Here is a 22,789-nt window from a genome sequence, read left to right as displayed (position 1 = left end):
CATTAAGAGCTGGTGCAAAGATTCTTAGTCAAGTTGAAAGGATTCAAAGCTTTAAGTCGATGACATCCATTTCTTAATACAATGCTTTTTCTAATCTTTTACTGATTTGAGTCAAATAATGGTTACGTAAATTGAATAATGTCAATATAAAAGCCCATTGAATGAACACAGGTGCCTAAAAGATAAACATGGGTGTGCAGCAAAATTAACAAGCTCACACCTGGAGCCCTGCTACTAGAGCACCATGGCTTCAAACAGGCCCCACTGCCTTCTTCCTATCCTGGTCCCATCCCGTATAGCCAGTAAGCTGTGATGTGGGTTTGGGTAAAGAAACAAGGTACAGTAACACATGACCGCCTAAGGAAATACCCAAAAGGATAATAATATCGTTAATAGTGTCAGTAAAGCAGCAGATAATCATATCAGGTGTGACAGGCATTGGCCTTACTAACCAACAGTTTGGCTATGATCCTCGTCTCTCTCACCTCTTCTGTTAAATCAAAAGAGCAACCCAGACCCTGCTTATCAGTTTTGTGTGTACTTGCTGCTGTAATGCCCCTGAACATTGCTGATGGCACTGTCATAAAACATCAGTGTAGTACACAGACATGTCCGCTAGATGTCAGTGTTCACTTCTGAATTGCAGGCATAGAGAACACTAATATGAGAAAGTTAAGCTGTGCTTATTATGTGTTTACTGAATATTCATAGTATTCAAATGTCTCTAGTTTGAAATATTTACTCTACGTCTAAAGGAACCTAATATATGGAGCAATAACCTAATTAGATACTACATTACTTTGATGTCCTTGTTTGAAACTAACTTGATTATAACCGTTTATAAATTGAGACATCATGACAGTGAACTGATCACAAAGAGCATGTGTAATGAGCTGATGAATGGAGCTCATTATAGCAGGTGGCCTCAAATCTGATGCTGCACATCCTGTGCACACGCTGGCCCTGCTAACGGCTTCATTTCTCTAGCTGATTTAAAGCACCTGATTACACTTCTGAACTGATTAAATGGAGAGGATCAGTACACTGTCAGTATTGTGCAGCTCATGTGGCCGTGAGAATGAAAAATATTTCCGTTATAGCTCAGAGGACGACGTTTCCGCGGCATGTTCCGTATGAACGGACATGATGAAATTGTAAAAAGATGTGGTGATATCTGAGTTATTCTAGCATTTGCATTGTTTATTTGATAACTCGTCTTGTAAATAAATGAAACGGGTTTGTGAATGTAGCATGTTGGGGTTATATGAATGCAGCAGCCATTCCAGCAGCAGGTTGCCTGAACAGAAGCGTGGCCACCAATCTGTTTAGGCATAATTCACTTTGTTAGATACAGTACTCTTTATGAAGCTGACCTTTAAGGCAGGCCCATTTGCTGCATGATGCATTGTGCCCCATGATCACCAGGTGTTTTGTGACATGCCTCCCACTCAGACAGGTATTATTCCTGGCCACGTTACAGATTCCATGCACTCTGTCAGGGGCAGAGCGACTTTTGCATCTCTGCATCCTAAACAGTCTTTAACCACACCGGCAGATGATCTCTGGTTCCACCGCAAGTTCAATTCATGTGGACAGAGACTTTCCAAAAGTCATAACGCAAATGTTTGCTACATTTATTTAGACAAAGACTGGAGTGTCTAGCTGGCAAACTCTGCAGCCTCCCTTCCCCTTTCCTCTCAAGCAGAGTCAGGGGGTAAATGCCTGTTTGAAGCTCTCCCCCTGGGCTCCAGGGTTCTGTGGGATCCGGGTGTGCTGACACTGTTAGCACGCCTGATATGAGAGCCTGATCAAAGCTGGCTCATTCTGCCTGACCGATTTCCACAGGATTAGGGATTAGAGAGACAGGAAGCTGGGAGAGGCACAGAGACAATCTGGGAGAGACAAAAAGGGATAGTGAGGGTTATGGGGAGTGAAAAGGATGGAGAAATGTTGAAGGTGAGACAGAAGGGTCATATGGCCCTGACAGAGAACAGCGTGAGAAAGACAACAGAAAACAAGAGAATATAAGTTACAAATCAAAGAAATCCTTCCATTAATAAGTAGAAAAAGCTAATAGCTTTAGCTTCCCTAGTTGGACCTCGTGGGAGCTGTTACCAGCTAAGTTCCCCCGCAGGACTGGACTGTGCTCCAGTTTGTGTAGTGTTAAGCCTGATGTTCAGCTGGGAGCCAAACCCCGCTGAGCTGTAGTGGTGAAATCTCAAACTCAATTTTAATGCTAACAGGCTACCAGTGTGGAGCCGCCTACAGGAGCAGGTTCTTTGTTCTTTATCTGGAAAAGTCTTTTTGCTGCACTTTTATGAGCATGAAAGAAAATCTGTGGGGAATTATGGTAGATCGAGTGTAAATAAGTAAAGGCAGGAATAATGGAGCCTTAACAATAAAACATTTGTATTTTGTGCAGAATATATCTTGAAAAAATGTTATTAAGCCAAAATTCTGAATCAAGAGGTTAAGTTGCTAGAAAGATATGAGGAGAGTTTTAAATATGAGGATTGGTTGTTACTCATCAAATCATCAATCAAATCAAGTCCATCGAGTCAAAATCAGAGTTTCCAGGTATTTAAGCTTTAGAGCATATTATGGGAGGCAAGGGACAAGGGAGATCAAATGAAGAAAACTCCGACAAACCTGGTTGATGGAGCAATGAGATGATGGCCCATGAGCATCAAGAGCTCATCTCATTGTGCATAAGAGAGAGTGAGTGAAACCTTTAATAAAGAAAAGTATTAAATCCACCTGACGGAAACGGTTCCATCTCACCTGAGGTCTCAGCTCATGTGTGACGTGCACAGGTAGATCATCGCATACTGTATTTATGTCAACAGCAGCTGCTGGGTGACAACACTGACCTAGTTAAGAACATGTCCTCGTGTAAACAGACATTTCATCTGTGTTGTCTTCTGTTTGCTTTAAAGGCCTTTCAGCGTGTGAATATGTTTGATGATGACAGATAAAAGCCAGCGTGGAGGTTTGGTTGATAGGTATCAGTTTTGTGCACCTGACCTGCGGCATGTTGTTTGCAGCCCCATACGTTTCACTTTGAGAGGTTCCTCGCTGCTAAAGGAGGCACGTCTCCGTAGTTTAATGGCCGACACGAAGACGCTGCTTGTGGCCATTAGCCACGTACGTAATGATGAATAGAAATCCTAAAACCAAAGAGGAGAACGTGACAAGGATAAATAATGGGGACAAAAAGCCCCACGCCTGCGAGACTAGATTAAAACAGCGAGATGAAAGGTCAGGGAGTGGCGCCGTTGCTCACCCACGCCAGATGTGCACACGCACCGGCCTCTGGCTGATTAATTATCTCAGTTCATGACACCAGGGTTTGTGTCCTGGCAATTACATTTCATTACACACACTGAGGAAGCAGCGGGGAGGTTTCCTGCTGGACAGTGTGTGTATACAATGGGGGCATCGATAATGACAAAGCTCATCATGTCACACACACACACACACTACTTTTTTAACTGCTACAAAACCAAACGTATCATTTCTAATTCTTCTTTTCTGGTGCTGTCGTTCCCACTGATTAACAAGTAGTGGAAGGAACGCATGAAGGAACCACCCATTCACACCCCGCTGCATGCTGCCTCATTTGCCCAGGCATCTATCAATTCTTATTTACAGCCAATAGCAATAAAGGAAGTGGTCCCACTGTCACAGAAACAGTTGGCACGGAAACAGCACATTACACCATCGTCCAATCCCCCTCCCATGCCTTTGTCGTCATTTCTCCCCTCCCTTCCTCCCCCTTTCTCTCCGGTCCCCTCCTCCTCCTCCTCCTCCTCCTCTCCATATCCTGTATGGGTTTTTTTTCCTTCTGTCATCAATGAAAGCACAACCGATCCTGCTACAGACTGACCAGCAAGCATGTAAAAGCTCAACAGACCAGCCATCCATGCTGTGTCATCTCCGCCGTAGCCAGCAGGACTCAGATTCCTCAGTGGTTAATGTATATTTTATTATTCTAGCAGGCAATAAAAATACGCTGGACGTTCTGTCCGTTCTGTTTCCTCTCCCTCTCTCTCTGTGACTCTCATGTTTTAATCCTGACCATTTCTCCCTTCTCTCTCTATCTGCCCTGACTCCTCCCTCCATTTCTGTCCTGCACTCCCCTCTCTCTGCCTCTCTGTCTCTGACACACTCAAACACACGCACACATATATACACGCCCTCCACCCCCATCGCTGCAGTGTCTCAACTGCCTTGGAGCAAACACAAGAGGATATAGAGCGCAGACGTTAATAAAACGGAGGACGAGGGGCGCTGAATAACGGAGGGAGAGATGCATGCGTGTGAGTGTGTGTGCGTGTGTGTGTGAGGGAGAGAGAGACCCTGTGAACATGAGGAAGATATGAAAATGAAGCAGCAGGACTAAAGGTGGATTGCATACAGCCTTTCTCCCTCTGCATGGGCTTGTCTGCAGTACCTCTTGTAAATGGATGCTGGGTGCTTGTGAACAAGGTAAGCCTGACTACACATTTGTTTGTTTAAGAGACTGGGCATGCAGCAAGAACAGGATTTCAGTTCATTACAGCCATTCTGTTTGGGGGGGAAAGTATGTTTCCATGATAAAATGAGGAAGGTGATGTTCAGAGATGGCACCAAGGCAGGCAGTCTGTCCAGTCCCCTCCTCCACCCTGCTAGCTTGGTGTCGGCTACCTTATGCTTGCAGTTTGACTCATCATCTGCACAGAGCATCTTCAATTCCCATAGAACGCTGAACACAGTCTTTAGTTCAAGTCATCGCTGCGTTATATGTAGGACAGGAGGAGGATGCATTACAAAGTGTGTGTATGTACTTGCACAAATGCCTCGGAGCTCTGTGCAGGCCATAAGTTCGGACGAAGAAATGGAATAGAAAGAGAGGAAATGAGCCAGAGCACCATCGCACGATCAGGTGTTCAGTGCTTACAACTGGCTTTACGAGACAGTCTATGTGAATGTGCAGTGGGAGGTGTACAAATCCCGCACAGTCTGGTCCTGCGGGCACTCGGTTAAGCAGGCAAAATTGTGGCCTGACAGTGGCACAGGACCACAATGAGATTTAGCAGAGGAGCTGGCCGCCCGCTGCTTTACAGGATGGAATTTACATCCACGCTCATTAAGAATCTGAATCTGGGATTTATTTGGTTCGTTTGCGTCTTGCTGTGCCTTTATTAATGTGGATCGTAGTGGCAAGAGGGGGGAGCAGGAGAGAGAGTGGAGCGTGTTCATTACTCAGCAGGCAAAACAGGATGATTTGTGGCATTTTCTGTCTCAACAGTCTCATTTTTTCAACAAAGCACTACTGTTGTTTTTTTAAGGGGGTTGGGATCGGTCGGGCAGCATCAGGAGAGCATGTGTATTTGTGTGTGTTTGTGTTACATGCTCGAGAGAGAAGGAGACAGAACCAATGCAGGGAGGGGTCGCGGGGCTGGAGGGGGTTTAACAGTAGGGAGACAGATGGGGCAGAGGGGCGGAGGTTGATGCAGCAGAGAGCAAGAAAGGGAAAGGAGAGAGATTCGGAGCAGATTGCATGGAAGAGTGATAACTTCACGCTACCACTTTTATGAGTGTGCTACACAAAAAGGGCGCTGGATGACAGCTGCTCACACTGAGGCCCTCAGACATCTGTGAGGTATAGCAAAGATGGAGGATAAATTCCTCCATGTTTTTATCCCTCGAGCGACACTAATGCCAGAATGGATCAGGAATATCAGACTTGTACTTGTGCTGGGCCTTCTGTCGTGTTGTTGATTAGGATTGGTATTAAAAAAGCAAAACCGGGATCTGAAAACTGATGGCTTTCATCGTGTAAAGCTGACAGACTGACACGAGCCTGTGTGAGTACCTGCAATTTAAATTCTCCTACTTTTCCTCTTGCGGCAAAAAACCCACTATTAACTAAGCATCTTGAACTATTATGTCTGTCTGTTTTGCAAGTACACGTGCCCCACACCGACGGTCTTTGATGAGTTTAATTTTTGCCCTGATTTCATCTGTCAGTATTAACTACTATCAACCTTTAGAAGACAAACTAAGGTCACATCTACCGTGACAATCAGCCCTCTAAAACTTTAGAGGTCACTGGCATTAGCTGTAAAACGATCTAGAAAGAGGTGCATACTGTATGTCATCGGCATTGACTCAGTCTTAAATACAAACACACATAATGAAATATTATATACATATAAATAAAGAAAACCTTTAAACACCACTAGCTCCTGTTTTCTTTATGCTGAAATGACTGCAATGAGTGTTTCAGCATTTGTGAGGACACCAGTCAGACAAAAGCTTCTGAGTCGACCTCCTTCCACCTTTTGTCACTGGGCGACTTAATGCAGAGGGCGAAGCAAGGCACACTTGGTTGAAGTGATAGTGGACGTAGCACTGAGGAGGCCAGCACCACCTTTCACCTTTAACCATGTCAGTGAACACACAACTCTAAATACCATGGAAGCTTAATGTACTTGCCTTGACACTCTACTTGTAAGTTGATTGATCTAAGATATTATATAGTATTTCCTAGAAACCTCACATAACTATGTCCTTTAGCAGATATTTGAAATAAATGAACACTGATATATGGCACAACAGAGATTCAATATATTATAAGAAACAGACCACGTGACTCTATAACTCACCTCTCTCCGTTCCCACCTTCCCCTGTAAGTTCCATCAGGGCATCGCTTACATTGAGCTGGCTCAGCACTTGTGTTTGTTTTGGGTCTTTAATCCTCACCAGGTACCGGGACAGAGTGTCATCTCCACACAAACGCCTGCTGCTGGCAGCCATTTCTGTTATTGGCGCTGATGTAGAGGACTAATAAATTACTTAACAGAGAAGCATCCGTAAGCGGGACTGTCAGATGAATTGAACTGAATCTTAGGGTGGGTCTGTGTGAATGAGTAAGGATTAGGTTATCTTTTAGTGTTACATAAAACAGCACCAGCTCGGTTCATCCCCTCTGTTTTAATCTTGGCTGGTAGTCCCCGTACAGGGACCTGTCTGTTTTCCTGAGTGAGAGGGCCTTACTTGCAGCACTCAAATCTGAGAGGGCAGAGCAAAGGGGAGCAACAGAGCAACTTTGTGTTCCACTGCGCACACATAACAGCGGTCATATGACAACAAGGAGGTGGTGGACAGGGAGGAGGGGTGATGAGGGAGAGCTGGTGCTTGCTACTCGCTAGTTAAAGATGTTGGTCTGCACTGAAAGAAATAACTAAGCATACATGTGAATAGATGTAACAGCACATAATAGCATATAATACCGTCTGGAGAATGGCTGATAGCAGAACACATGGCTTGTTTTGATGAGGATGTGCTTTTCTGAGAAAGGACCTGTAAGTGGAGATTGGCTGATATTGAATGTCACTGATATCCTTCCTCAGCACATGATGGCTTTTCTGCTAACTCGCCCGTGCAGTAGTCGGTTCACCGTCTAATTGTCATCCTCTGTTTGAACAGGTGACTTGTCTCTGTGTAGTTTCATTTCTCCCACCTCATCCTGTAAACACAGTACGTCCTGCCACAGTTGCCTCAGGTGATAGAGACGTTGACTTGACAATTGTAAATCTGTCTTCATTTCAACTGTTACCTCTCCTTCACAGCATTTGTTCAACAGTGCTGATCAGGTTGCTAAATCTGCAGCGTGAGGCATTTTTATTTTCCTGTTCCCTTTCTCGTATCTCTAACTGATGATACTGGTTATGGTTTGTAAAAATCTGAAAGTGTGTTACCCACAATTTCCTTCTGTTGCGTTATATCACCTGTCATGCCCCAGATGAATACTATCATCAGTGCTATGTGAGAGGAATTTTTTGAATCATAAAATGCCCCTATGCATCAGCAGTAGACAGAAAGAGAAGATACCAAAGTGCACACACGCACGCACGCACACACATGCACGCACGCACACAAGATTCTAGTGTCCACCTTGTGCCATCTTATCCCTTCACATCAGACAGCCTTCCCATAGCTCAGCCTGTGCACAAACATGCCATTGTCATCGCCGGCTGGCCTTGTGACTCAGTATGACCCGAACAAAGCCACTGAGATCAGAAACGTTAAACAGAGCATTATCACCGAAAGGCATCGAGCATACAGAGACCTCACCCCCACCCCGTCTCCACCCTGTAAACAGCTCACTGTTTTGGGGGAGTAGCACGGCGAACACTGACCATCATTGTTTTACATAATGAATGAGTAGTGCCCTCACATGTGTACAGTTTACAGGCATCTTTTTGAGGATAGCATTTAGGACTAGGACTTTAGAGTATTACATACAGAGTCGTTCATAATGAAGGTATATTGCTGAAAGCAAATACTGTGTGAAAGGGAAACTAAGAGGAAACAGTGTGATATAAGGCTGCATTAACTCTAGAATCTGAAACTCCCCCATGGTTTATCCTGTAGAGCGATCTCACACACGGTGCTAAAGATCACTTTGCCTACGACCCAACAGATTCTGACGTAGGATTGAATGACCACAAACGTCTGACTCATCACACAGCAGCAGCCTTTCTAGGTCAGTCCATTTGAGATAAGCACAGCAAAGTGTTTTGCATACTGCATTACTAAAGGTATGTACCTGAACACAATCCCACGATACACAGTTGTCTACATTGACAACTAATAAAGGCATTCTTAACATTGGGGTGACACTGATCATTCTGCTGCTGGGCCTTAAATTTACTTCTGGATTTGTGTTTTAAATTGCTCAACGTCATAGCTCTTGCAGTGTGGTGCCCTGCATATCACCAACTTGTAAATTACAGCTTCCCTCTGTGTTTTGGCAAGTCAGAAATTGCATGATCATGAACGTGATCTGAAGAGTCATCTGTCAAATCAAGTCAACCCCAGTTTCTGCCTATGGCCTGTGCAAAAGGCACAAAACTCCCACCCTGCATGCTACTACTGCTCATCAGATCCAAATGCCTTACCTGTGTCTGGTTTCTATGATATACAGTAACGTATAAACTTTTATATATTTAGATTGTATTTTTGATATCTTAAATATTCATTTTTCATAGGCCCAGACAAGTTGTTTGCGGTTACTTGTTTAGGTTATAAAGGAATCTGACAGATTAACATGATAAATGCTCCAGGAGCCAGTTCCATCTTATCAGAGACTCCTTTCATGTACAGTATTAGCTAATCCATGTTAGAATTCCTGGAAACCTCCAGGAATGCTAGAGTGCTAGCATGTCCAGTATGCTTTCCTGTAGCTCTAACCTGATTTTATATTAAGATTCCTCTCGGCTACACTTTGAGGATGAAGGCATAAAAGAGAATGCAGCTGTGAAACATGAGAGCACACAAACAGTCAAGATAATCACAGGTAAAGGTAGCACTGGATAATATAGAGGCTTGTTGTGCTGTAAGGTCATTTGTTAGCGATGCTGTCTGCATCATATGCTTTTGGTTATTTTTCAGATTACATTTTGAAGCTAAATGTTAAGGTTAATGACACCTGTGTGATTTCCCTCACGTGCGCCGACTCTGTTCAAACACATCTCGAGCCAAGTAGCTAAAGTTCAGCTTCACTGTATTGACTTTGCGCATTGAGTCATGTGCAGCCTATCAACCACAAAGATGCTGTTGTAAAGATTTAGCATGTGAAGATTGAAACCTCATGCGTTCAATGAAAAAAGCATTTTCTTTAAAAAAAAAAAAGAAATAAAATGTAATAAAAGGCTCAGTTTACTTGCCTGCTTTTGGTTTCACCACAACCTTATTGTTCCATTACAATAATATGTTCATTGTAACTCTAACACACAACACTACACTACTGAACATAACATTGTTCAGTAGTGTAATTGTAATAGGGGTGTGGTGTTGCAGATAATCTAATATTACTGTTTGTGTTTCGCTTGTCAACACGTAAAAGCCACACTTTCAATTTCTTATCCCTTGAAAGCACATTTCACCGAACTATCAACAGGTGATTAGTGCTGTGGCTCTGCTGTAGGTCAGTATTGTCAGCACAGCTCCAGTGAGGTAAACCTGTGTACTGGTCATACTAATAACTCTCAGGCATCCAATTAATGAATAATATCTTTCTAGCAGCCGTCCATATATTTTAATCTGGTTTACATACAGCTCGCTGATTATTTATTTTATAATTGACAATTTTATAAATTCCTTGATGTTACACTACTTCTGACTCTGACCATGATCACAGAACTCATAAATGTCCGACATAGCCCAAAGGCTTGATAATAAGTACACTCTAGGCTGCTTAATCTTGGAACCATAGTAGGACTTAGTCGAGATCTGCGGATTAGATGCAGTTTGCTCTTTTGGATATTATCATAAAAGTCACTGCTTGGTTAGATACTGTATATGGACATTGAGCAGGTTTTGTCAGCCAGTCAGGAGAGAGAAACTGTCTTCCAGCCACTGAAGCAACTGCATGAGAGCAAGTACGCCCGGTGCAGCTGATAGTAAGGCATGTGAGCTGCTGTTTTTCTATAGCTTCTTTATGTAATGCCAACATCCCTCATTCACACAGAGATAGCATTGTGCTTCTTTTTCTATTTATGTAAGGATATATCTATTACACAAAGCAAGGCCTGTTGTGAAAATTCAAAAGCGATGATGACACAGAGTTTGAATTTTTCAGTCACTTGAGACCCCAGGATGCTTGTTAGCCACTTTTCTTGCTTTACTTAGTGTTGATATAAGTGGACCCTGGTTAAATGTCAAAGATAAACAGTTATTTATGGCCGGCTTGCTGTTGAGAATAGTGGTATTACCCCTGCCACCTGTCAGGTTTATTCTCAATGGAACAACAGTCAATCCTTTCTGAAATGCAAGCCTTGATGGCTCGTGCCTCATTCATAAAGCATCACATACACAGTCACATTAATAACATGGTCTTCGTCTGTTCCTTCTTATCTCTTTGACACAACAGAGCGCCAGCAGGACCTTAATTTTTTCCACTCATTGTCACCTTCACTTGGTGATGCGTTTCCTCATTTTGTGTAGACTGTGTGTTCCCAGCAAATATTCATTTCCTCTTTCTGACTATTGTTTCTGACGTGACTACAGTCATTGTGATACTTGATAACTGATTTCCTGCAACCTTTACCTTCTGAGGTCTTTGTGTTTAATCATCAGTGTGTCAACATATAAAATCCCCAATCAATCTAATGTTACTGACACAGGAAGAGAATGTTACGTAACAAAAGTGCACTGTGACTACATGCACTCCTCTCTAATCAAGTGTGCAGTTGTAATTATTTTCAGCGAGGTAAATTAAAACTGGATTGAAGCACCTGGGAGTCATGGAGGGAGGACTGCTGTGCAGCAGGAGCAGAGAAAGAAAGGCATGAGAGTGACCAGGCTCAGTCTCAGCCCGAGTATCCCATTACTTTAGCTGTCATCATACATTGAGACGCTGGCCTCCCTATGTGGCACTTGCCTCCACTAACTTACTCTTAAAGTGGCACGGTCCTTTTTTATTCCAGAGAAATCGCACATATGAAACTCAATATAAGTGATGCCAGATAAGGTAAGCATCATACTGTGATGACTAAAGGTGAAGACTCTGATTGCATCGTTAAAATCCTGCCACAGAGGTTGTGTTCTCATTATTAGCCTATTTATAAAACGTCATAACAACTTCCTACAATGTGCTGAATATTTCCAACAGCCAATTGAAAATACATAAAACACAAAACCTATGTCTAGTGATCATTTTGGAAGCCACCAATGTTCTCTATTTCACTTGTGTTAAGATGCAGTCTCATATATCTTTGTTCTTCTCTGGACCTCACTTCCAGTACCAAGCTGTTCCTATCTATCTGACAGGTCTGCAGAGAATAGTTTTGCCAACAAAACTAGGCCACAGTATGATTTCATATTTGTAACACAGCCAATAGCATGCAGTCTGTCTAAATGAGCATTTATCTATCCCACAATCCCACAGGCACAATCCAAAATATGTTAGCATTACATTCATAACAAAACATGAAGCTAAAGCTCACAAACTTGCTGTATTTGTTTTAAAAAAGTGACGTTTCATTTGTTTTATATCAATGTAGGAGTGATTTTTATTCGCTTTCGGCCACAGTGGAGTTGCTAATGGTTAACAACACAGATGTCCGGGCAGCGAGAACAAGCTTTACACCATTCTGAAAGCATGAAAGGTACCTGCTGGCTTGAGACTGTTATTTTCCACTGTGAAAGCAAATAAGAATTTTACCTGATGTCATTTTACTGAACAGCTCTGAAAATAGAGCAGAGTGAAAAGAGGACAGTCGTGGGTGCTACGTGGAAACAGCAGAAGATGCTAATGGTCATCAGGACATTAATGTTGTTTATCCCCGACCCAAACGCTCCCTTTTCTTTCAGACACTGAGCTTCCTCACCCTGTTTATGTGCATGTGTTTGACCTCGATTGTGTATATAATGAGACTGTGTGTGAAGTGGTAGGCGTGGTCAGCTAAGGTCTACGTTGGCTCTGAGTCAGTGTCTAATGTAGGACTGGAGAACAAGAGAGTTTGGGTGTGTGACTGTTAAGAGCAGAAACATGTTGAGGTAGCGTGCGCAGAAAATGGGTAGCAGGCAAAGCTGAATGGGAAGTGTGGGTTAGAGTGCATATGACTGGTATGTGCCTCCACTGATGCTCAGTCTGGTTTCATTTGTGGATGTAAGGTAAAGTATTCATTTGGTGTTTCTCGTGTGCTCATGTTTTGGAAATAGTTCAGTGTGAAGTGGAGGCCTGGACCCAGCAGGCAGTTACTGGAGCCAAGCTCAGCATTAACATCGGAGGGTTTCTGAAACTCACTCCTGCCTGCAGATATATGTGTTGATAGTTCGGTTGTCCTAATTAGTGAGCTCTATCTTTGGTGCACACCTGTTTCCCCTAACTTCCTTGTGCATGCTAAGCTAAGCTAACCACCTTCTCACTCGCTCATAAAGAAAACACAAATGCTACACTATGGTAAAGGAACGGATTTGCTCTAGTCATGTCTCAAACTTACTCTTCAAACTCACACTTTTCTTCTTTGTTTGTTTGTATTGACAGACTTGAAGGCCTTCAGCTGTCCGGGGAAAACATCACAGACCACAGAAAAGATTTTATCAGGAGGATCGAGCGAAACAGGCCACACAGCAGACTGAGATGTATGGCTTCAGAAGCCAATCAAGGGCAACGCACCACAAGAGCCATGTGGGAGAGTGAGGGAGTTTTGCTGTTTGCACACGTCAAGCTCGAACACTTTCTCTACTGGTGTTCACTGATTGTTCTCCAGGCCTCCTCCACAGCTATTTCTCAGGGGGAGTCCCTGCTATGAACCCCCGCTCCCTAGGCTTCAGCGTGCAGGCCAGCATCAGTGCCAGGCACTGTGTGGACATCCTACCAGTCTGGGTTCTGCCCACACAGGACTTACAGACTGCCCCTGAACAAAGCATGAGATACTCCTGAGTCACTCCTTCGTGGTGGCTCTCCTGTCTATTTCTACACTGGTCTGTCTGCCTCTTCCCTAACAAGCGTCTAGCTTAGTAAAATCCTCCCAGACGCTCCCCCCAACCTATTTTGTGCCACCTCTTCATCATAATTAGCTTCCCCATCAAACAGCAGCACGAGTTCCTTCGTGTTCACCACGTGGTGGAGGACCATGGGATGCCGTCAGAGCTCGGAGGAGAAGGAAGCGGCCCGGCGCTCGCGGCGAATCGATCGCCACTTGCGCTCCGAGAGTCAAAGGCAGCGGCGTGAGATCAAGCTACTGTTGCTGGGCACAAGCAACTCTGGCAAAAGTACCATTGTTAAACAGATGAAAATCATCCACAGTGGCGGCTTCAACCTTGAGGCCTGCAAGGAGTACAAGCCACTCATCCTGTACAATGCCATTGACTCTCTCACCCGCATCATCCGTGCCCTCACCACCCTTAAAATTGACTTCCACAACCCGGATCGAGCCTATGACGCCGTGCAACTCTTTGCCCTCACAGGACCGGCTGAGAGCAAGGGAGAAATCACTCCAGAGCTGCTAGGGGTCATGAAGCGTTTGTGGGCTGACTCAGGGGTGCAGGAGTGCTTTCAACGATCCAACGAGTATCATTTAGAGGACAACACTGCCTACTATCTGAACGACCTGGACCGCATCTCCGCACCTGAGTACATCCCTACTGTTGAGGACATCCTGCGGTCCCGCGACATGACCACTGGCATTGTAGAGAACAAGTTCACCTTCAAGGAGCTCACCTTCAAGATGGTAGATGTGGGTGGACAGCGTTCAGAGAGAAAGAAGTGGATCCACTGTTTCGAGGGTGTTACTGCAATCATTTTCTGTGTCGAGCTGAGCGGCTATGACCTCAAACTCTACGAGGACAACCAGACGGTAAGGATACCCATATGATAGAAATATGAACACAAACACCTGCTAATGTTCAGTATATAAGAGAAGAAACACAACTTGATAGCCACCTGATTATTATTATTAAGCAAATGGTCTCTGGAAATTGTAACACTATATAGATAGATTCTTCACGAGATTAAATTATTACAGTGGCAGTCTAATGAGAGACATAAAATAATCTAGCCTAATTTAAAAAATGTTTCTCCCAGGTTGTAGTTACTTAGATGTACTATGTGTATTAACAGTATTACTTTACTGTGTATGAATATTTTGATGTGTCACCTCCACCAATAAATAAACAGGTGTCAAATGGTTTAACGAGTATGAGAACCAGAGAGAGAACCAACCTTTTCTGTAGTGTCACTTCCTCTGTGTAGATCCCCATCTGTAATACAGCAACTGCGTAGTGGCTACATAGCGTCAGGAATCGGGGGCTTTTCTATGTTTCGTGCATGCAACAAAATTCGAGAAGATCTAATCTAAAACAAAAAAAAAACACTTTTCATTTTAAGTTTACTTTGGTCACCTACAGACCATAAAAAACAGGACACATCTTTACAAGCATACAGCACTTTCAAGCTGACTGACTAGATTTATTGCATCAATATACTGGGCAGCTACTCTATAAACATACCCATTTTTAAACATCTTTTAATAGAACTGATTTGATAAATCTGATGACCCTTCTCCAACCTTTCGTTTGACCAGAGGCATGAATAAATTTCCTTTGTAGGAAAGGGTGAAATGCATTCATTCTGCCCTAATGCAATGTCAAACTAAGTCATTTTAAATGAATGAAGAGTGTAGCCAGTGTTTGCTATGTCCTTATTCATGGTTGTGGAATTTAAACAATTTCCTATCCCTCTTCTTATCCCAGTGTTTTGGAATAGTTTGGTAGTTATTGCTTGTTTAACAGCCTTTTTGATAATAGAAGGTCAACAGCAGATACTATTTTACCTTTTTTGTCTAGGACAGCTACGAGGGGCTATTTTCTCTTTCTTCACTGGCATGTTCAGATTTTTGGTTGCAGTATCCAAGTTCACCTTGATTTGATTTTTTTTATACATTCTTGACTAGAAATAGCTTCAGTACATTGCCATCCTTGTAACTGAAGCGGTCTGATAATTTAAGGGATACATGGATAAGAATGGGTGTACACGGTGCCAGGTTGGAACATGAAATCAATTAGTTTTATAGGTTAAAAATAAAGCCTGACGAGAAAAATGCAGTATGGTGTTAATTGAGTTCACAGAATAGAAGTGTGAGGTCGTACCTGTGAGAATTGGCAGATTGTGATGGCACTGTGTAGCAATGGGAGTTCACAGGTGCTAGATAAAACAACTTTCATACTTTCTCCAAGACAAGAAGAAGAAGAAACCAACGCATCAGAAGCAGCAAAACGGGAGGCATTGTGGAATTAGAGCAGCCATCGCTGCAGAGCTCACTGTTCACAGCAAAGCATGAATCACATTCCTCAGTCTTATGTGCATTTCCGCTACAGTAATTCTGACATTTGTTATGGTTGGAAGAGGCTGATTCATTGACAGTGGTGTAACATGTGAAGCCATGCTAAAGAATTAAAAGTAGTGTAACTGATGAGGAATGATGCAAGGGAACGAGGGAGACAGGTTGTGTATATATTGCTACTACTGTACTGTAATGTGCATTTTAAACGTCAGTGAGAGTGAGAGCTTATTGCAACATGTAATTAGTTGGGGTGGGGTACTTCCTAAACAAGCTATTACACCCAACTGTCTTGCTGTGAGACAACAGCTCAACCACTGAGCCACAACAAACATCTCTCCTTGTCAAAATTATTAATGAGACCATGTAACTGATGGATGGATTTCCAGGCTTCTTTCTAGTAGCTAGTGCTATTCTACTGCACCAGGGCCAGCAAACACAGGGCCAAGATAATCACCCTGAGCGTGCTGCTTAAGGAGAGCCACTGGCAAACAAGTGTCTCAAATCTGCATGCCAACAATACCCGTCAGCTGAATGACACTCTCATCATCCCCTGCCGCTCTGTTTCACTGCACACTGTAAGAAAACCGTCACATTTTTCAAAACGGAGGACGCTAATACTGGTGTGTGACTGAATGTTCTTCACCGCCATAGAGAAGTGAGTGATGGTAATCGCATTTAAGCTAAATTCATTGTCAGTTGCTCAAGTGGGTGGTTAAATGCAAAAATTCTGAAATGTGGGTCACGTACGTGAAAAGTAGTGTACAGGCAGGGAATAACTCGCATCATATTCATTGATTCACACAGTATACTCAACATAAAATATGCTCATCATTCACACAGCAGGTCTGTTCAGATTTAAAAACTAGGAGTTTAAGTACATGACTGATTTTGGCCCTCCAGGACATCAGGCCACGCCCATCGAGCAGCTACATGTCGCATCTAGCAAACATCCACATAGGAGTGAACTGTGGCTGAGTGCTGGTATTGTCCTGTCAACATCTACATAGGACTAACACACACAACCAATATACCTGACTGCTCTGTCAAAGTATTACCAGCCTACAGTGTGCACACACTGGTCCCCCGTAAATGGTGAAAGTATTTATGAATGTTAAAGACGCATTTGTAAAACAGCATATTGATTGGTAATGTTTGATTCACAATAATGCACAATCAGCGTGTTATAACTTGAACACCAATTCATGAATTGTTAATGGAGAGCTGATGTGATTACCTTTAACTACCTTAGCGAAGCTACTCTCTTACTCTATGAAAACACAGACAACTGATTGACAGACCTTCTCTTTCACATCTATCAGCAAAAGAAAAAAAACATAAAATGAATTTTGTGAAGATCATCACTAGAAAACACACAAGACTGTACATCTTAGTGGTCTTAACCTTCACAACCTTTGACATCACGCAAGCACACAGACAGACAGAAACTTAGTTAGTTTGACCACAGTAGCTCATACCAGACAGAAAATACTCCATAATAATTACAGTACCCCATTTACCCATCAGCCCATTCCCTGATGCATTTTCCCTGTCCCATCCCTGTCTTCATAATGAATCGGTTGCCATGGTTACTGTTGCTTAGCAACAGGCCAGTCAAATGCTCCTAATCCTGCACTGTTGACAGTGAGCTGTGACTAGGGAAGGGTGGATGAGAAGAGGAGAGGGGGAGGAAGTGGTGGGGGTTGTACAACAAACAACAGCAGTAGAGAGAATAGATTTAAGGTATATGCGTGCATGCATCTTGTGTGTGTGTGTGTGTGTGTGTGTGTGTGTGTGTGTGTGTGTGTGTGTGTGTGTGTGTGTGTGTGTGTGTGTGTGTGTGTGCGTGTGTGTGTGTGTGTGTGTGTGTGTGTGTGCGCGTGTGGGGCACGGGCTGAGGTGCAATAGCTGAGGCTGAGCAACCGCAGTGAATTGTGTGTGTGTATATGTGAGGTGAAAATGGAAAGCCCCAATAGGAGGTTAGTGTTGCTTAAAGCCTGCGTTATCCAAACAGATGCCACATGCACTGGCAGATTCTCAAACACTAAGCAGTGACATGTTGCATAAAAGAAGACTTGAAATTTAATAATGGTGTTACATACTTTTATGCCATGCATGCTTTTCAGTATGAACATGATCTGAATGAGAAACAACAGTTCCCCTGATCAGCGACTTTTATCTCACAGACAGGTGTCAGACCAGTGTCTCAGGATGTGTGCAAGAATATTCTGCTTAATAGGTTATCAAAGCCATTACTATCATGTAATTGAATTATGTCTTATGACATAACAGTGTTTTAAAAAAAGAACTTTCCAGGAAAAGGAATGAGACTGTTCAAGGACACACCAAGAGAAATATTTTCCCTATCAGGCTATAAATGTGTATTTCAAGCATATTCTGTAGTATCTGTGCAATACTGTGTATTTATACATTATGATAAACATATTATGCTAATTGCTACTTTGATATAAAAACATTATTGAATGACCTCTAGCTTCAAGGTTTTGACTTCACAATCTAGGTTAGACACAGAGCTACGTCATGCCATTCACACTAGTCCGTCTTTATTCCTCATACAAAAAGAAGCAAATCTTTGTTATTATTATATGCTTTGTTTATAGTGGATACAGAGTATTGCATGGGGATAATATTATGTACAGTTGTGTTGTGTTTATTTGTTGCAACACTAAACCTGGCAGAGACATTTGTAATTATACGGTGAGGGTGCAACCTGAATAATGTCATTGTCAAGTACAGCACAGAAAACATTGTGACATACAAATAATCTTGGTAGGTAGGTGCAAAGCATTTAAATCGGCTGTAATGAATTACAAAGGACTGACTGCACAAGTGATTTTCTTGCAATGACACTGGGATGAGCTTCCTCATTAGGACTTAACCTTAATTAAAGGCTACCCCTCTGGAGGACTCTGGCATGTGCACATGTTTAACCTAGGTAGGGGGTCTGCATGGGGGCGCCCCGCATCCCCTCCCACTGCTCTTTACACCGTGTTCCATTTTAGTTGTTTATACCACCCAGCTTGTAATAGAACAAGAAGACAACCTAATATTAATATGGCCAGGTTGCAGTACTTGAGGTTCAGCAAACCAGTTTGTTTTGTGTTTGTTTAGGAAAACCTTTTTCCCTTCCGCTTCTTCAGAGATGTCTTTATTACCAGCTCCTTGTACTAGTACTACTACACAGGGGTGAAAATGACATTAGATTTTTATTACAAAAGTATAAGGTATAATAATCCTGTTACCTAAAAAAAGCTGCTTCCTCTTTGCGCCTAGAGATTACAATCAATATAGTTTTCATCATTTCTCAAAACTAATTTACTTACATCACTGAAGAATTTGGGTTTTATTTGAATCTGCTCTAATATTGTCTAATCCTTTGCTATTTCCCCATCAGTGGTTCCTTTTTTTTCATATTGTGCAGATCTTGTGATTTGCTCAGAGCATCATGTTGTTTGTAACCTTTTAAACAGCAGTCTTCTATCTGACAACCTCCCAGTCACAAGCTGCTGGCCACTCGCCACATGCCAGCAGTTGTCATGAACGCGTCAACTTTTTCTTACGCTTGTTTTTTTTACATGTTTAACCTCAGTGAGAAAATGTGCAGAGGAAACATACTGTACAGCTACACATGTTTCCCATTTTTTTACGTCACACTGTCAAATTTGACAAGTTAATGTCAGAAGATTTGCAAACATGCGCAGATGAGAACATTTCACTATCCAGAAAAGCCATATTTTTAAAGTTTTAACGCTTAATGTTCTGTGAAAGTGCATTAGGGATATAAGTTGGTATATACAGTTGTATCTATACTATGCAGGATTATGTTATGAGAAACCTTATACACTAGTTAACACTAGTCTGTTATTAGTGTAAACAGCTTTACTCCCCATTTACACATTTTCTCTTCACCTTTTTTCATTCGTATTTACATTTTTGTCAAACCGGTCTAAGATGTTTCCCTAATGAAAACCGATCCTCCGAACAGATTTAGAGCTGTGAGCGCTGGGAAACATCTGATTAAAAGTAAAACATGAGAGTTCAAACACAGGTTTTCATACGTCTGAGTCTCTGTTGACATAACAGAGAAGTCATTCTTCTGACTAGTTGAGGGGATGTCTGTGGTGTGTGCTGGTTGACATTAGACCTCCTCTCATTTTGTGTTAGATTTTGCTGTGACCCCAAATGATCTAATTTTCACTCCTGGGTTTTAACAAATCGCATGATTGTGCCTGCATGAATGAAGTCAGATGAGGGTTATAAAAAGTCAATAGTTTCAAAATAGATCGTACATTCTTGTTAGACGTGGAATCATTTTCTCCCTGCTTGATTGCGTTCTTTGTGTCCCTACAGAGCCGCATGGCAGAGAGCTTGCGTCTGTTTGACTCCATCTGCAACAACAACTGGTTCACCAACACTTCGCTCATCCTCTTTCTCAACAAGAAAGACCTGTTGGCTGAGAAGATCAAACGCATTCCTCTGACAGTGTGCTTCCCTGACTATAAAGGTCAGAACACCTATGAGGAGGCAGCCGTCTATGTGCAACGGCAGTTCGAGGACCTCAACCGCAACAAGGAGACCAAGGAGATATATTCGCACTTCACCTGTGCCACTGACACCAGCAACATCCAGTTTGTGTTTGATGCTGTCACGGACGTGATCATCCAGAACAATCTCAAATACATAGGGCTGTGCTAGGACCTGATGCTGGGTGAGGAGGGGCGGGTGGGTAAAGCGAGCCGCTTGGCAGCAGTTGGCCCTCCATCAAGATGGATAAACAAAAGGCATGTCTGTCTGCCCATGTGTTTATCACCTAAAAGCGGATGGCGAGAATTGTGAAAGAAGTAAGAAAATGAGTGAGAAGGTCAGGGACTTTTGCCCAGTGTGTTTGCACTGAATATGAGTATGCAGAGACACCCAAACATACACACAGACACACCCCCAATACGCAACCCTATGTTTGCTCACAAACAAGATCTTTTGATCAATAGTCAAGCACTTGTTTGTCAAGGCAACATTGGAAATTTTAGACAGCTACCCCAACCCGCCTGCCAAACCTGAGACTGAGAAGCAGGTCTGTGCTGGTGGTTTTCAGTTACGTTTGTCTCCTTTATTTCATTTGCCTGATTCAATTAATGCTGCTTTACAAGAAACGTTTTGACAGAATCAATGCTCTCTTTTGAATCTTCACCCCAGCTACAGGAACCAGTGAGTGCACTGAATGAGGAATAGAGATAGCCTGTATTTCTGAGAAATAATTGTCAGTAGCCATGATGTCACAGGGTTTCTGCCTATAAGAGGAAACTGCCACAGTCTAAACCTGAAGTGAAACATATTTTCTACACCCACTATTTCTGTTTTGCCCCGTCAAATCTCTAGTGTTATTCTTTTCCCCTCTTTCTTTTATGTATTTTGTGCTCAGAAAAGAAAAATGTGTCTCTTAAACCTGCCTTTTATAGCAGGTTACTGACTTCTAATACCAGGAGTGTTACACTCTTTAGAGTCAAAAGTATTCTTGATGATCATTCCAGTTTCCAGCAAGAGACAACAAAAACAGTGCCAAGATCAGTTTGTAAATAAAATGAGATCCCATTCATCTTGGGTTTTTTAAGTTTTTTTTTAATACATGAAAACATGCATGATTCTGTTATTTTGGGATGCTGATGTATCTTTCTTTGGGATTATGTTTTTCCTTTTCTTAGGTTTATTAATATATTCCCAAATATATAAATATATATATAGATATATATATAGATATATATAAAAGTCAAACACTGTGTACGATTGTACAGTTGTCAGAGAGGATTCTATTGAAAAGAGTTATATCAATATAATAACAGTGATTATGATGTTATGTTGACAATAATGATGAAAAGATGATGATAGTGGTGTTGATGACAAGGAAAACTGCACCATGGATCAATCAAGACTGTAGAAGAATATGAAAATGACGACGCAAACCCCGAAAGATCAATAATTCCTACATTAACCCAAGTGAAAATTGTTCAACAGTCAGTCAGTCAGTCAGTCAGTATGATGTGTAAATATACTTTGTTCAATCAAATGAAAAAAAGGTTGAGTTGTGATACTGTAAGTAAGAGAAAGAGGGAGTGAGAGAAAGGAGGAGAAAAAACCCACTCCACTCCTCTAACCCGTTCTTTTCAGCTTAGAGGGTGATGTGCAAACAACTCAGCTAAGGGCTTCAGGCTTGACTTTATGGGATGTCCACTCTAACAAAAGACAAAATGGTTAAAAAAGAAATATAAAAAGGACAACAACTATGAATAAAACAACTTATGCAAATTTCCATGGTGTAGTAAATGTGTTTTTGAGTGTTTTCAATGTGCCTGTGATCGCAGCATTTATAGATGGTCGTCTGCTACTGGTGCTCTATTTCACTAATCCGTCTTATCTTTTCTGATGATACTACATTGAATGATTTGCAACCCAGAGCAGAACGCACTTGCTGTCATCCTGTTCGAAATCATGACAAAAAAAAGGTTTGTCCCAACATACAATGCAGCCACTGGGGCAAGAATAATGGGCATAGAGTATGCAATTAAATTACTCTTGAATGAATTTGGCTTATGTGTGATGGGTGTACAGTGCCATACAGATTCCACTCTAATGAGTGTATGAAGCCAAGCTGACTAAACATGTCTGCTAGCAGATTCATTGGAGTCCCAAAATGTTATTTGGGTTTTTTTAGTCTTTGCCTTTTTAGCCTTTAAGAGTAAAATCTCAAAGTTGAAGTACTGAATAATACCCGAGACCAACTACATAGAAGAGCCAACACACTCTAAACAAAGGGCACTTCAGAGTAGTGTGTGGTTTGATGTATTTAAACTGAAAATATTTATCTGCACATTATATTGGGGGGAAAATATCAAACACTGCATTATTGCATGTCTGTTGTAGCTGGGTGAAAAACGTC

The 22,789-nt window shown here is 42.2% G+C and overlaps 2 protein-coding genes across 3 annotated transcripts in view; one reads left to right on the top strand and one right to left on the bottom strand.

The window, feature by feature from the left end:
• sppl3 (signal peptide peptidase 3) overlaps positions 1-22,789 on the bottom strand; it is a 57,144-nt gene that overhangs the window by 18,467 nt on the left and 15,888 nt on the right. The gene's annotated exons all lie outside the window — the stretch shown is intronic.
• On the top strand, positions 4,151-22,162 carry gnaz (guanine nucleotide binding protein (G protein), alpha z polypeptide). Of its 2 annotated transcripts, none has more exons than XM_029169028.3 (3): positions 4,151-4,488; positions 13,041-14,355; positions 20,209-22,162. In XM_029169028.3, the coding sequence occupies exons 2-3, from the start codon at positions 13,633-13,635 to the stop codon at positions 20,551-20,553; spliced, it is 1,068 nt and encodes a 355-aa protein (XP_029024861.1). In that variant the 5' UTR covers positions 4,151-4,488; positions 13,041-13,632; the 3' UTR covers positions 20,554-22,162. The 2 variants fall into 2 exon arrangements, with proteins under 2 accessions (XP_029024861.1, XP_029024862.1); XM_029169029.3 differs by lacking the exon at positions 4,151-4,488 and adding an exon at positions 5,535-5,849.

Source organism: Betta splendens, chromosome 12, assembly GCF_900634795.4.
Source record: "Betta splendens chromosome 12, fBetSpl5.4, whole genome shotgun sequence".
Lineage (NCBI taxonomy): Eukaryota > Metazoa > Chordata > Actinopteri > Anabantiformes > Osphronemidae > Betta > Betta splendens.
The sequence above is the reverse complement of the archived record's forward strand: the minus strand, read 5'-3'. Positions and strand labels throughout refer to the sequence as shown.